We start from the raw sequence: 16,434 nt of genomic DNA, 5'->3' as shown, positions 1-16,434 counted from the left end.
AATGTTTCTCGTGTACAGTCTTACCTTCTTTATTTCCCTAGTTATCCAGTTTACTAAAGTCAATGAGTAACCACTGAATAAGAGACTGCAATCAGATAGATCATTACGTTGGTATTTTTGGATTTTCTTTTTGATAGCAGTAGTACAATAGGCAACTGGACTTCCATCAAAGGCGTCACAGTCACCAATGGTTAAACATTTATGAGGTTTAGCCTCCACGAACATTGCAGATGGGTCACAGAAAGGTACCAATGTTCTCACTCTGACAACTGATTTTGTTTGCTCACGAGAAGATAAATACATCTAAGAAAGGGATTAAATCCTGGAAGAGCAAAAGAATAAAATAAAATAAAAAAAAAACAGCAACAAATAAAAGAACAAACCAGTTTTCACTCTATAGAAATTGCAGTATGATCTAATCAGCAACTTCAAACCAGCTAACAAAAGTGCTGGCAAAAGTTTTCAAATTAGTTCATCTTGAAGTCTTTAATATCAAAGTTATGTTCATTTAACACTATTAAGTACATCTGAATGCCTACTCTCAGTACATGTCACCTCCCTATACAATGATGTTGAAGTTACATTAAATATTGTGCAACTGATGTGCACAATAAAAACAAGTAAATCCAGAGGTTTTGCATTGTCTCTGTACAGTTTGAAATGCGCTTTACTATTATACTAATAAGCCTGTGTTGCCTAAGACCTTTCACATGATAAAAATAGCACTCAATTGCCCTCAAGTAGACTTCACTTCACCTTTCCAGATTAAGGAAGTGATGTATCTCATTAATAGGAAAGGCTTTATGATACTGATAGACCTTGAGAACACCTTCAGCCATTTAAGGAGTCATAAAGTTTGTACTCCACTGTCCAGCACATGTTGTGATTGAACTCAGTATCTGAAGAACACCCTTAAACTTTATTACAATTTAATTGGCTTTACACATTGTGCAGCTATTGGCTAGTGATACATTTTATAATAGTGATTGTGGAGGTAAGGACATACACTAAATATTGCACAGATGTATGTATATTTCTGTGTGTGGAACATGGTAATATTTGACACATTTAAACACGCACATCTATGTCGCTTTTCGAGGAATTTTTGTTTGACATTATGTAATTGTTGTTATTGTTGTTGTGACATTAAAGCAACAGTATGTAACATTTGTACCTTAAAGTAGTGGCTTTAAAATCATTTAGACGGTACACTGATTCATACGTCATGTGTCATGTGAAAAATGGTTTGGCATGGCAGGTAAGTCTATCTCACTACGTGACATGGTGTACCTGGCAGGAGTAGAGATCGTTTTATCATTGGGTTAGCCTGACCACACCCTCCAAGATGTCCATTCAGAGAGATATTTGTCTGGAACACCACAATTCATTAATGATTCTTTTAGTCTGCAGAAGTCCAGTCAAGAGGGGAGGATGCTATAGTTTAGAAATGGGAAGTGATAAACGTCAAAAGCAATGCCTGCAAACATCAAAAATTGCAGTCACAAGAATGTGTACACTTATCTACACCAAAGGTACACCTTCTTTTTGTCCTGACTGCTGATGCGGTTTATTGGTAATTAGGCCAAATTAAAAATGTTGAATATTAAAAAAAAAAAAAAAAAAAAAAAACTTGATAATAACAACAGTGATTGTAGCCTCACATTAAATTTTATTCAATGCAATGGCTGCCAAATAAGCCGAATAAACCTGAACGCACTGACTGCAAAGAATTGAAAGCAAACTCAAAATGAGTGAGAGGAGATATAATAAGTGAGAAATATAGATATGAGTCAGAGTAGAAAGGGGGCAACTCCTATTTGGGGTTGCATACTGACTCCTCCATAGCATGTGATGATGCGATGATCATTCCAGATGTGTGAGGCTTGTGTGAAGCAACACATTTCTTGAGAAAGCCATTTCCTGTGAGTTACTGTGAGGCATCCTCTGTTATGTTGTGTTACCTCCCTACAGCTGCGCTCCATCTGTTGTTCCCCCACTACCAACTCCTACCAGAGCAGTAGCTTCCCTCTCTACTGTACCTTCAAAAAGCTCCTGAAGGCCAAGCTCTTCAGAGAGTATCTCCTCTCGAAGCACCCACAATGGGGTCATCCCTATCTTCCCCGGGTCCTTTGTTCCCCGGTTTTCCCTGGTTCCCCAAAAGGGTCCTATATTCGCCATACATACCAGGGAACATAGGACCCTTTTTGGGAAAATTTCCCCCCAAAAAAGGGTCCTATGTTCCTCAGTCCCAAACAAAGTGGGGGACATAAGACCCAGGGAACATAGGACCTGGGGAGCATACAGTGGGTACGCCCCCCTACAACTAGCCTTGCTAATTCTAACACTTACCACCTGACTTGAGCTGACACTGACACGACTGTATGGAAGTAGCTCTCACTGCTGCACTAACTAACTTGTCCTTATCGTACTCTACCTTGATTGTTTCCCTTGTTGGGAGTTGCTTTGGTCAAAAGGCTTCAGCCAAATGTAATGTAACATAATGTAAATGAATCACCTATTGAATTCCAAGTCAGACGTTTTTAAATCAGAGAGTCCATTTTGTAGATCCGATCATTTTCAGCAAGTATTATGCCTTCCTCACACCTCCACATTGTTGACTTAAGCTGTCAGACCTTTTTTTCCCAACAGTGTTGACTGTTGGGGCTTTTTGGAATCTAGGTTGTGTCAGTTCCACAGTAGAACAGCTGCTGATAAAACACCCACAGCCATACATTTTTGTCATGCCAAAAAAATGAAATCAAAGTATCAGAGATTGTGGTGCTCTATCAGGGGTATGTAGTTGACTCTTTCTACTTTGAAGATCCACTGCTCTCCACTCTAATTTCCTTTCACTGCTTCATAATGGAAAACTTGTGTATACGTTCTCTCAAGAGTCCATATTTCAAAGGTTGTGTCTTGGTAGTTATGTAACAGGACTCGGATAAGGACCATAACCACCGACTGTTAGAAGGCTTAAAATAGACTACATTCAATTTCTAAGTTAAACCAAGGTGTCAAGAAAGGTAATTTTAACCCGTGTGTGTGTGTGTGTGTGTGTGTGTGTGTGTGTGTGTGTGTGTGTGTGTGTGTGTGTGTCTGTGTCTGTCAGTGTGTCTGTCAGTGTGTGTGCATGTGTATAACACGAAGGAGGAGACAACACCATGCACAACAGATGATTGGCATCTGACAAATGTCATCATGATATGAGAGGACTTTAAACGTACACACGCTTTCATTTCATATTTAAGGTATATAGTAGGAAAAGGTTTTCTAAACAAATGCACTGACGAAGTGCCGTTTTTTCACCTCAAATGTGCATTTTTTTCTGTGAACCAAATGCTCTGTAGTCCATTATTTATCTCTTACTTAAACAGACACTTAGAACCTGTGAGGTGCCGCTGGGAATGCAAGTGATAGGGCCCATTCTTCTGTAGACCAAAAAAATGGGTGCAAAATGGATGCATTTACTATCAACAGCAGCTATACAGTATGTAGCTCTGTTGAATGAATGCAATTCTGACATAGTATGTGCACTGTGACATACAGTAGATCACTGATGGACACTGCTGTAGCTGCAATTTATACAGTATTACTGTGTCAGCATCAAAGCTCAATTAAATCCTCACAGTGGACTTTAGGACTTAACTGAAGCAAGGGGTATGGGTTTGCCTTATCTAAAAGCTGTCAGAGAGGAGGAGGCTGCAGAGCAGAAGAAATCAAATAAAAAGCCATTGATGTAAGCGAGCTATGCCTAATCAAAAAGAGAAGTTCTCTTAAGAAAGGAAAAAAAAACAACTAAGCTTCAGAGTTACTGGATTTCAGTGAATTTTCTTGAAACGTGATTTGCATTTTAAAGGCTTGGTTCTTTTCTAGATGCTTCTAATTTTCAGAAAGCACTTGATATAATTATGGGATAGTCTCTCTGTGTAAGACCAGCTGTTATTATTTCCAACATACATCCATTTTTACAGTCAGTTCTTTGGGGAGTTTATTTAAATGTTACGAATCACTTAGCCTAGTTAAAACCAGACTCATTCACTTTGTGAATATGGAGGCTCATAATTGGGAAACGTTTCCAAATGGTGATGGGCATAGACATACTGTAGCGTTAACTTTGATATCACTGGTCCAGCCTAACCAATCACATTGATCAGGGATTCCCAGTGTTCCTTCCTACTTTGCCTAAACTTAACAAACTGATAATAAACAGCATATGCAGTCAACAGTCAGTAAACAACACTTTGTTGTAAACACATTTTTACATTCTTCCGACTTCTTCTTTTTTCACTTCACTGTTGCCATTTTTGTTTACCACAGTCTTTTTCAATTGCAAAACTATAGCGCAATTCCCTCTTGTCGGTGATTGGCCTGACCAGTTTTTGCAATCTGATGGAAAATTCAGTGAATAATGATGTCCCAGACTAGTATCTGCCTGAAAGGAGATAAAGGTGGGTGGGGCCAGACTATGAATCATTAGGATATTTCATTCATGATTTAATACAACTGTACAAAGACTTCCTTTGTTATCGACAACAAAATTGCTAAAAAACAAATCCTTCACTGAGATGACCTCTACAAGACCTTACCTGATTAAAAAAAAAATTCAAGACGGGTGAAATCAGTTGCTGCCATTCTATGTACTACAAACTCACAAACACACAGGGTGGTAATATGTTTTCTTTTAAACCATAATGCCTAATAATACTGTTGGTCTCATTTTTGTGTGCCATTCTATCTTATGCCATTGAGATTTGGACAAATCACAACCACAACTATAATAATATGAATATAAACCTATGTATTGGTAATTCCAGCTATTATGGTCAAAGTAGCATTTTTTCAAAAACTTGGTTGTGCAACATCTGCATGTGCTTTCTGGGCATGCCTTTGTGTGGCTGTATTTACCATAGTTCCATGTGATCATGTAATGTAATCTTGTATACAATATAATCGAGTCAACAATATTTTGTAGTAGCTAGTTAAGCACTACCCTAGTTTAACTCAAAAAGAGCACTGAACACATGCTACAGGAGAGGAGGAGGGCAGAGAGAGAAGACACTGTTATTTCTCAGAAGTAGGCCAACGACAACGTCACTTTTTTCAATTGGTATTTCACAATTTCATGATGCTCTACAACTTTCACTTACAGGAAGCGATCGGTCAAGAGGTCAAGCCAGACAATTCTCTGTAATCAAGTTTCTTCACTTAACTGAGATCACCTCACCTCGGCGTTGCCTTTCTCGGTCAAGTGATTATTTTGCACAACAGTGAGTAATACTGTGTGCAGTGATGAGTTTACTAGAGTGAGTAACTCTGAATACCTCGTGGTATTGATGAAAGCCTCGGTACTCTCCCTCTCAGCACTTTTCAGTAGGCTAATTCTTCCAGATTCAGTTACATAATATAAGATCAAATGCTTAACAGCTAGTTTTATAGAGACAATTTACCTATAAAGAAAGACATATAGCATTTCAAATGTTTCTCCAGAAAGCACTTCAGTGCATCTCCGGAAGATCACTGATGTAAAGTGCATAATAAATGAAATGTATTATTATTATTATTATTAAAATGACACAGAGACATCTGTGTTAGTCTTTTTGTTTATTCTGTCTAGAAGTCCAGCTCCATCACCCTTCATCCTCTGAACCGTGTGAACTCTGCTCATACAAACACACAGAAACTGGGGTTTATGGGCAGGGTATTCTCCTGACGAGATTAAGTAGAGGAGGGTACCATGTGGAGGCCATGCAGAGGCAAGCCACCGCCTGGATGGCTTCTTAGGCACCCAGAACTCTCAGATAGCGCAAGGAAAACCTGTGAAGGTGTATTCCTTGTGCTGATAAGCCTGTTGGGTGGTAAATCAATCAGCCATTGTTCGGCGATGTGCATGCACGCCGTTTTTTGTTGTACTTCCTGCCCCTCTCACTACCATCACCTCCCTCTTCTTCTTTTTTTTCTGCTGAGGTTAATATTTAATTTATTGCCCATGAGGACGGGAAAAAAATACATATAAGGATTCAGCACCTGTGGAGTCATTTGGAATCCACCAGCAAGTTAGTAGACATCACTGCTGTTCCTCAAGACTCTAGACCACATCCAGACTCCAGCACACTCCAGATTCTCTTTTCCTCTACGTTAGGAGCACTGAGAAGAGGAAGCATGAATTCCTTTTTTAGATGGCTGTGGTGTCAGAAGAACTATGTGATCGTTGTTCTGGTCCCACTCCTCTTCCTTCCTTTGCCAATCGTAGTGCCAACATCGGTGAGATTTCTGAATTTATTGCTACTATGTTTGCTGATCATCAATATCAAAGAGCTATACTTGAACTGTTAAGATGGAAGAGATATGATGTTTAAATTACATCCTTTGTTTTGCCTGATAGAGAAGTAATGTGAAGGATGTCCAAGGTTAAAAGTCTTAAAGTTTAAAAAGTATATTTGCACTGAAGACGATCATTAGGGAATAGGCCTTTTGTGTAAGTGCATGACCACACATAATTATTACTTATGGAACTGCATCAATAGAGCAAACCTTTACCAGATTCAGAGTTGGACTCTGGATTCCCCAAGGTAACAAATATTGATCATTCATGACCTTAATCATAATAACCTTGCTTGGTTTGACGTTGTGCTATAGAAATACATGTGTACATATTAATTGTGTAAACTAATGGCACCTGTGTCAAATTTACATATTGAATTAAGTGGAAAAACCCATGTTGCATGAATTTTTAAAAATCTTAATTGGTTTACATCAAAAAAAAAAAAAAGAAATCATGAGACAAGATTTTCTGACATCATGGGTTTGGGGTATTCATGCATCACAGTGGAAATTTTCAGTGAAGCGCATTCAAACTCACTTGACTTCTGCACAGCTCTTTTGGAGCCATAAAACAAAACAAGATATGGCGATGACAGGCGAACACATGAAAATAGTTTATGATCGTTTATGGTCAAGGGTTACTATTATCTTTGTGTACAGAGCAGTAAACCTTCCTTAAAGAGACCTTAAGGAGATCTCCTTTAAGAGATACAGTAGTTAAAAGATATAGCCATCACGCCGCTACACCAACTCCAATAACAAGCCAGGAGTTTTGTGTTTGAAGACCCATTAATTGCAAAACAAACTTGGGGCTTAAGGAGGGCTCTTCGTAAAAAAGACATTGAGGCTCATGATCAAACAGTGACATAATCTTTGTGCATCAGTTCATGCGGTGGTGTAGTCTAGTTAGCTGTAGAGGGCATACTGTAATGTAGTTTAGTTAGTTGTAGAGGGTATACCTTGATCAACCCCAAATGTTACCTATCCTTGCCTATTTTAAGTGGGAATACTGAGATGATGATGCTTTTTAAGTGGGTATACTGAGATGGTGATGCTTTTTAAGTGTGTATACTACATAGTCCCTCGTATCACATAGACTACACCACTGAGTTCATGCTTAGTTTGGAAACAGAGGGGTTACTCTTGCCTTGCTGATGCATTTCTCATTGCTGCGTCTGCTGCAGGAGGCTAAATGTGGCTACGCGATCATCGTGATGGCTCTGTACTGGTGCACGGAGTGCATGCCACTGGCGGTCACGGCTCTGCTCCCCGTCGTTCTCTTCCCCTTGATGGGCATCATGGAGCCCGAACAGGTGGGTTTCGGTGGTGGACAGGATAAAAAAAACTGCCATCACTTGTGTTCCTGTAGCTCATCTTTAAAACAATAGGGATGTATACAGTACATACATGCATTTAGATATCCATACAGTATGTCTACAACACGAGCACTGTGAAAAATAAGGAGCTATCAAGGTTTTCACTATAGAAAGTCCCTCTCCACCATTTCATAATTGCCATTCCATGACAGTGCACTTTGTTAGAGGAAATGTCAGACTTGTGTAACCTCACCGCACAATCTCTGATGATTCATTTCATTTTATGGCTTGTAAAAACCTGCTTATGACTTAAAAATGTCCTTGAAGTCTGTTGTGCTTTCTTATTTGTTGTTATAGTTTTTTTTTGTTGTGAAGGTCAACATCTCGCCCCCTCATAATAACCATAGTGTGCAATGGATACAGCTAAGGCTTTAAATTGTTGAAAATTCAGATCCCATTTACGGAAAACTCCAGGGATTTTTAAAGATTGAACTCTATATTGTGCGCCTGGCCTATCTCGCCCAGGTTATCAGATTCTGAACCCTTCACCTATCTATATTCCTTGTCTGTCCACAGGTCAGCGTTCAGTACCTGAAAGACACCAACATGCTGTTCATCGGTGGGCTACTGGTGGCCATCGCCGTGGAGAACTGGAACCTGCACAAGCGCATCGCTATTGGAGTCCTGCTGCTGGTGGGAGTGCGGCCTGCTCTGTAAGAGTTTACAGCAAGCACACACACACGAACACATGAACACACACACACACACACACACACACATACATTATTCATTATTTGATTCCATATAACAATTCAAGGTTCATCACACACACATACACTGTATCTTGTATCACGTCCTCTTGAGCACAAGTCAAGTTTCATCACACACAGGCACACAAAGACACACACACACACACACACACACACACACACACACACACACACACACACACACACACACACACACACACACACACACTTATTAATAGTTTGATTCCATATAACAATTCAAGTTTCATCACACACACACACACACACACACACACACACACACACACACACACACACACACACACCCTCTTGAGCCCCCTCACTCATCTAACCCATCCCATCTCCATGTTCTCTCAGGCTGATGATGGGTTTCATGGGCGTGACGGCCTTCCTCTCCATGTGGATCAGTAACACGGCCACCACGGCCATGATGCTGCCCATCGCTCAGGCCGTCCTGGCCCAGCTGGCCACCACCGAGGCCGAGGGCGACGAGAGGGAGTTGCGTGGTGGCACCAGCAACCAGGGCTTTGAGATGGAGGACGTCAAAGACAGCAAGCCGCCCGCGGAGGACTTTAACAGTAGGTCACATGAGCTTTGTGTTGGGATCAGAAAAAGGTTCTGACAGGAACGTTATGCTTTAAGTAACATAACATTCACAACACAAGACAACACTAGACAACACAACACAACACAACACAACACTAGACAACACAACACAACACAACATAAAATATAAATATAAATATACATTTAAATATAGTTTTTGATGCCATCAATGGTGACTTTTTTGAGCCTGTTGTTTGCCATCAACGTTGTTGATATACAACAAGACTTCGATAAAAACCTAAATGCAGATAACAGTCTCTCCCAGGCTCTTCCTGAAAGCTGATTTCTTGGCATGTTTTAACAGTAGCATGCAGTAAAATGTCTTGGAAATCGCATCATGGGTTAATGATTCATTTCTCCGCTGATATTGTTTTTTACTGTAATTCTGCGCACTCCTGAACCTACTGTATACCCCTCACCGCCTGCCTCCTCAGAAACCCACACGGATATGGAACAGGGGGCTGACTCGGCTGTTGAGCAAAGGAGGAAGGCACGCGAGGAGAAGTACACGCTTCTGGGCAAAGGGATGAGCCTGTGTGTGTGCTACTCTGCCAGCATCGGGGGCACTGCCACTCTGACGGGCACCACCCCCAACCTCATCATGCAAGGCCAGCTCAATTCGTAAGACCTCTTACATATTGTCCAGTTCCTTTTCTCCATGTGTCGTGTTTACCGTTCCCAGATATCAGTGCACAGTAGCCTATAAGCACTTCCTGTCTACACTACTATTTGTGTACACACGCATGCATGCACACACACACACACACACACACACACACACACACACACGTACACATGCAGACACACAGACAGACACACACACACTCACTCACACAAACACACACACACAGACACACACACACACACACACACACACACACACACACACACACACATACACCCCTCTGCAACACCTGTACTTTTGACTCTTTACATTACAGTAGTTGAATGCAGAATGATAAAGGCAGTTTTATTTAGCATTGGCGCTTTCTAACTGTTGCGGTCTGCATGTCTTCAAGGATCTATCCAGATAACGGCGGCGTTGTCAACTTTGCGAGCTGGTTTGGGTTCGCCTTCCCCAACATGGTGTTGATGCTTATCTTCTCCTGGTTGTGGTTGCAGTTCATGTATCTGGGTTTAAAGTAAGTCTCACTCCTGTGCTAATCCAACACACCGCAATGAGGAATTTTCTTTTGTAAAGACAGCTACTACTGTATGTGGCTTTTAAAAGAATTTTCATAGATTATTTATTTTTTCAATCACTTCATCAATTTAGATCATTTGTGAACTACAAGTAATATCAATCAAACTGAAGATGGTGTGTTTTGATTGGTTTAACTTTTTTTTTTTTTACTTCAATATTTTGGCACATTACAGTAACTCCTCATAGTGTCCTACTCCTATTGCTGAATCTGAGACCATTTGAATGATTTGACCAGATGTCTCATTTGCAACTTTGCTTTGCTGTCCATGTCTCTAACAGTCTGAAGAAGTCCTTTGGTTGTGGCACCAACAACGAAGGCGACAAGGAGGCCTACCAGGTGATCAAGGACGAGTACAAGAAGCTGGGCCGCATCTCATTCGCCGAGGGCTCTGTGCTGGTCATTTTCGTCTCCCTGGTGGTGTTGTGGTTTACCAGGGAGCCGGGCTTCATGCCTGGATGGGCCTCCGCAATCTTCAAGGGCTCAGAGTGAGTAGCCCATAGGTTCACACACACACACACACACACACACACACACACACACACACACACACACTTCCACATGGCGTAGAGCAGGACGTAAACACACAAGTTCACATGAGTGTGTGTACAGTTGCCGGGCAAGTTGAAAGCAAAGGTGTTAGACACACGCGCGGAGTAGACCGTAATTTCAGCCATTGTTGCCGCGTGTTTTGTTTATAGTTTTCCCATCCAAGTGGATGTGCTGCTGTTTGTATGATGTCAAGATTGTTAAATCTGGGGAGAATGTGAGTGAATTCACAATTCAAATCTGATAATCCTGCACCCTCATGTTCACAGGTATGTCTCAGACGGCACCGTGGCCATCTTTATGTCAGCTCTGTTCTTCGTCATCCCCTCTAAATGGCCATTCACATGCTCAAACGGCAACGGCACCGACAATGACGACAGAGACAGTGACAGCAGCAGTGACAGTGACAGCGATAATGATGAAGAGGACAACAAAGACAAGAAGAAGAAATCAAAGAAATCAGGTAAGTTTACGGTTTTCATGGCGGTGAGAAATGATATTCTCTGCTTCAGACAACCCTGAGATGTCCTCACACACTAACATGGAGAGTCCTCAAATTTCATGAAATATGTGTGTTTCTGATCATATTTTTCCCCCCCTATGGATTCTAATGCCCCATTGGTGGCTCCACTGCCACACAGTTCAGTGTTTGAATTACTGCTAAGCATGCCATGCGGTGCGAATCCACTGAAGGCTCTTGTTCTGCCCTGCAGCAGGACTGAAGGAGATCCGACCGCTGCTGACCTGGGACGTGGTGCACCAGCGCATGCCCTGGAACATTGTCCTGCTGCTGGGTGGAGGCTTTGCCCTGGCCAAGGGCAGTGAGGTGAGTGAGTGCCCCCTGTTCACACACGGAGAGTTTAAAGATACAGCATGTATAGTACATCCAAAAATGTTACAAATACTGGATGCTAGACAGAAAAGCAGATGCAAAGATAAAAGATAAGATAAGATAAGATATACTTTTAATGTCCCCCAAGAGGGAAATTTGTCTTGGGCTGCAGTCACTGATGAGTCCGCACACCAGAATCTGCTCATTAGTGGGTTTTTTTTATTGGTATCACCATGTATAACGTTTGGGCCCCTAGCCCTTCATCAGACATGAAACAAGTGAGTCTCTGTGTCTGATGAGGGCCAGGGCCTGAAACGTTATACATGGTGATATACCAATAAAAAAATATACCAATGAAAAACCGCTAAGGAGATGCTGATGTGCGGACTCCTCGCTCTTACCTGTTCATACACAGACCTCCATTTTTATGGCCAAGCCTCAGTTCTTTCACCTGGAGTACATTTCACCGTTGGATCCTACAGTAGATGGATCCTAGGTGTTCTTATTAATCCCAGTTGTCCACTTAACACTTGGATCCTAGATGAATCCCAATTCTAATGTACTTACATGTTAAAGTCACTCACATTGCTCAGCTTCAGTACAGCACAGGGAGAACATTTTGGACATTTTTGTCAGTAGATGCTCCTCCTGAGATTGATCAGAGGCTTGGACATCCCTATGTCTGCTGATGTACCCAGGCAAATATTAGTGTAAATACCTGCTCCTTCCATGCTGGCAGAGGTGGAAAACTCCAGCTTCAGTGAGTAAAAGTCCGATCATGTATTGGTTCTACCTGTGCACAGGTGATCTCCTCAATTAGCTGCTCTACCTAGCTGAAGAGTTGTGCTAATTAGAATGAGCTGGTTTAAAAGACTGGTTGCCACAGATTTGTGGTAGGACTTTTACTCACTGAAGCTGGAGTTTTCCCACCCCTCCATGCTGGATAACGTTGCCTGTATCCGTGTGTCCATATCTCATGTCTTTGTCTCTGACCAGGCGTCTGGACTGTCCATGTGGCTGGGGGAGAGCCTGGCTCCGCTGGAGGAGATCCCTCCGTTCGCCATCTCCCTGCTGCTGTGCCTCCTGGTGGGCACCTTCACCGAGTGCTCCAGCAACACGGCCACCACCACCCTCTTCCTGCCCATCCTCGCCTCCATGGTAGGGCTGTTAACCTTTCTTTTTTTTTTTGGGGGGGGGGGGGGGGGGGCTTTTGTCTCTTTAATCAGATAGGATAGTAGAGAGAGACAGGAAGTGAGTGGGAGAGAGAGTTGGCATGGGATCCGGAAAGGACCACGGGGCGGGAATAGACCCTGGGTTGCCAGCGTGCGGTGCAGGTGCTCCAGCTAGTCGCTCCACAGCTGGGGCCAGGGCTGTTAACCTGGCACAGCTTTTGTTTAAGGGCAACTCTAAAGTATACAGTTTGAAATCACATAGGTTTTTGTTTATGGGCAACTCTAAAGTATACAGTTTGAAATCACATAGGTTTTGTTTATGGTCAACTCTAAAGTATACAGTTTGAAATCACATAGGTTTTTGTTTATGGTCGACTCCAAGGTACACAGTTTGAAATGATGCAGGTTTTGTAGATGGGCAACTCTGAGGTCAGTTGTGTTTTCCCTCCGCAGGCCACTGCTATTAAGCTCCACCCCCTTTACGTTATGCTGCCCTGCACCATTTCCGCTTCGCTGGCCTTCATGCTGCCAGTGGCCACACCCCCCAACGCCATTGCCTTCTCCTATGGCAACCTCAGAGTCATGGACATGGTGAGAGAATTTTGTCTCAATCAGAACGATCTTATTCATGCCTTTTACACTAGGCTGTCATTGGTGCTGTCATGTACGGTAAGCATGGCTTGGCAGGCCATGATGTTTTTGGTGTTTTTAACACTTGTGTTCAATCTGTTCGGCAGGCAAAGGCTGGCTGCATTCTCAATGTGATTGGCATTCTCACAATCAACTTGGGTATCAACACCTGGGGCAAAGCCATGTTCCAACTGGATACCTTCCCAACGTGGGCCTTCAACACAACTAAGCCCGCTATATGAACCAAGGAGATTATCGCTGCTACACTGCTAAAATGAACAGAGAGAGAGAGAGAGAGAGAGATAGAGAGAAGTGTGAAAGTAAGTGAGAAAGTAAGTAAGTAAGTTAAGTGAGCAAGTTAGTATGTTAAGAAAGAGAGAAAGAAGGAAAGGAAAAAGAAAGAAAGACAGGAAGTGAGAGAGATGTACTGTACACGACAACGCACACACAGAAAAAGATCACCTAGTATTTATTAACTTTTTTTATTCTTGTGTGTTAATATGTTTCATCCTTGATGATAAAACTTGATATAATGGCATAAACAATCAAGGATAGTGATCATAAGGTCCAAAGGTTAACAAGGTATTTATGGCTGTAGGGCTAGGCTTACTTGTGTAAGTCTAACTGAGCTCATTGTTAAACTGATAGAATATATTGAATTAAACATTTGAATTATCCTGAGCCACTGACAGAAAGTGCCTCAATATAATTCAAATGAATTAATAGACGATTTCTGTAGATTTCAGCTTGGTCCTTTTGGGATCTTATAAATCACCTGTGATGTGAATTCATGATGTAGGGACAAAATGCTGATGCTGGCGGCAGGTATAAACACGTACCGCCATTTTAATGTCTTGATAGATAAACTATCATAGACACATGACACTTTATGGTTGCTTAAAAAGATCAACAGAGTCAGCAAATTCCAGTGTTTCCTTGAGTTATGGACAAAATGAAATGTTTATACATAGTTTTATAATATATGGCCATCATATTTAAAGACATTTTGTAAGACTAAATAATGTATTTGTATGTAAATAAAGAGTTGTAAAATGTTTCATACAGACTACATTGACTTCATTAGTCACCTTTGCGGTTGCATGGGTACTGTAAGTGGCACCTGCTGTTCATATTGAGTAAATGCTCTTTTGCCATTCAAACCTATTTACATGTAAGTTGCTTACAGCAGGGCTACAGTATATGTAACCCCGAAGAGATTTTAACTCTACAATGATAAATGGCAGAGAAGACTTGCAAAGGGTATGGTCTGATGTCTATACCGAACACTAAATGAGGACAAAGGCTTGTGAGTCCTTCCCTTCCAGTGGAAGTTAAACCACAATATTAAAGATATTGGACAGGAAACCAACATGAAGCATCATTTACATGTGAGATTACACCAAATCACAATGCACTCTCTTTAGAAATAACCAACTACAAAACAATCCGTTTAACTCAAAAATTCACATTTATTTCCTTTTTAAATCCAGACTGGCATTGGAACTGTCCAAAATTGTACATATGTTCAGTTTCTCAAAATCATTGTAAAGCAAGTCACAATAATAAATAATGCTGTTACACATTTGACTAGAAACAGTATTCAAGTTCATCCATTTTAATTCCCATGGTTTGAGTTGAGTCTTTGAGAACATCCATGCTATTACTCAAATGCTTTTCTCAAACTGTTCTCCTAATGCACAACGCACTACATTAAGTGGTTCATAGCTACAACAAAACAATGTAACCAGCTTCTTCTATGTACATAGACACAAAGGACCTAACTCACTGGAATGTCAGAGATAGATAGATAGATAGATAGATAGATAGATAGATAGATAGATGGAACTGGAGGAGAGAGAGAGAGAGAGCCAGAGAGAAAAAGAGAGAGCATTTTTAACAGGAAATGTCACTATCTAATATAGAAGCCTACCCCTTTTTTTGGAATATTTTAAAACAGTTGGTTGTCACATTGTTTATATTGGAGACGTACAAAAAGTGAGCACTCTAACCAGATTTCAGTCTGATTTGAGGCTTGTGGTTACATCTATTTATTCTTTTTAGTCTAGTTCTTCCATTTTGCTGTCAAATTTAGAACCATGGAAATCATATTTTACCACCAATGCAGAGATTTGAGATGGAGAGGTTTTACAAGTTTAAGGTGGATGTCATGAATATAGACAGTTCACATTCTCTTTGCATACTTTTTTGCCTCCCTTTTAAATATTGTGCTTATGCTTATGTGAGTCTGGATCAGGCTGTTCTTGAAAACAAAGTCATGTCAAAATGACAAAAAAAGAACAAACATCTTATCAAAATACCTACCGAGACACACGTATATCAAACACTGTCGTTTGAATACCTCCCATTTCTACTGAGAGTACTGTTCTGTTTATCTACCATTTTGAGAAAATTATGCAGATGATCATAATGAAGGTGAAAATAACTAAAAGATCTGTACTCGTATACAGTATACTTCCCTCAGGTCAACCATTGCAGAGCAACACACACACACACACACACACACACACACACACACACACACACACACACACACGCGCGCACGCGCACACACACACAAATCTGCACCCCTTATTCACAGGCATTCACAGACATATGCATGCGTGACTGTACACACACGCACGCACACAAAACCACACGTGCACTCACACACATACAGTGGCGCAATCACTTTCACATCAAGTAATCGGGAGAGGTTTTTTTTCTTTGAAATTGAAAAACTACTCCAATGGGAAGTTGGGATGAAACCTCCACTTTCATTTATTAACCAAAGAACCAGCCACAATACATTGTCCCCCATGCATAAAACTCTAATAGACAACACTAGCCATCCTCAGCCCTCAGACACATTTAGATCTTGCATACTACAGCGAGTCCCATATAAGGACTTCCGCATATGCTGGTGTTCAGTGATCTATGGCAGTGGATGACTACAAAGAGCTGATATGTACTGTACAAGTACACGTGTGACTAGCAGTTGTGTTTTATGCCATTACCCCAGGTCCCCATAAAAACAGC

The 16,434-nt window shown here is 41.3% G+C and overlaps 1 protein-coding gene across 2 annotated transcripts; it reads left to right on the top strand.

Annotated features, from left to right (window-relative positions):
* Window positions 1–2,881: 2,881 nt before the first annotated feature.
* On the top strand, window positions 2,882–14,446 carry slc13a2 (solute carrier family 13 member 2). Of its 2 annotated transcripts, none has more exons than XM_062536974.1 (13): window positions 2,882–3,023; window positions 6,140–6,261; window positions 7,506–7,634; window positions 8,214–8,350; window positions 8,765–8,985; window positions 9,448–9,634; window positions 10,033–10,155; window positions 10,497–10,703; window positions 11,034–11,227; window positions 11,478–11,590; window positions 12,593–12,754; window positions 13,222–13,359; window positions 13,506–14,446. In XM_062536974.1, exons 2-13 carry the CDS (start codon window positions 6,160–6,162, stop codon window positions 13,638–13,640), a joined length of 1,848 nt encoding a protein of 615 aa, XP_062392958.1. In that variant the 5' UTR covers window positions 2,882–3,023; window positions 6,140–6,159; the 3' UTR covers window positions 13,641–14,446. The 2 variants fall into 2 exon arrangements, with proteins under 2 accessions (XP_062392958.1, XP_062392957.1); XM_062536973.1 differs by lacking the exon at window positions 2,882–3,023 and adding an exon at window positions 4,510–6,053.
* The last annotated feature ends 1,988 nt before the right edge of the window (window positions 14,447–16,434 follow it).

The sequence above is a fragment of the Sardina pilchardus genome, chromosome 5 (assembly GCF_963854185.1).
Source record: "Sardina pilchardus chromosome 5, fSarPil1.1, whole genome shotgun sequence".
In the NCBI taxonomy this organism is placed as follows: Eukaryota; Metazoa; Chordata; class Actinopteri; order Clupeiformes; family Clupeidae; genus Sardina; species Sardina pilchardus.
The sequence above is the reverse complement of the archived record's forward strand: the minus strand, read 5'-3'. Positions and strand labels throughout refer to the sequence as shown.

Excerpts from the sequence above, each read along its gene's own strand:
- slc13a2 (XM_062536974.1), top strand. The coding sequence starts at position 6,160 with ATGAATTCCTTTTTTAGATGGCTGTGGTGTCAGAAGAACTATGTGATC. Across the intron at positions 11,228-11,477 it reads GAAGAAATCAAAGAAATCAG|CAGGACTGAAGGAGATCCGA; the intron begins GTAAGTTTACGG and ends TCTGCCCTGCAG. Across the intron at positions 12,755-13,221 it reads TGCCCATCCTCGCCTCCATG|GCCACTGCTATTAAGCTCCA; the intron begins GTAGGGCTGTTA and ends TTCCCTCCGCAG.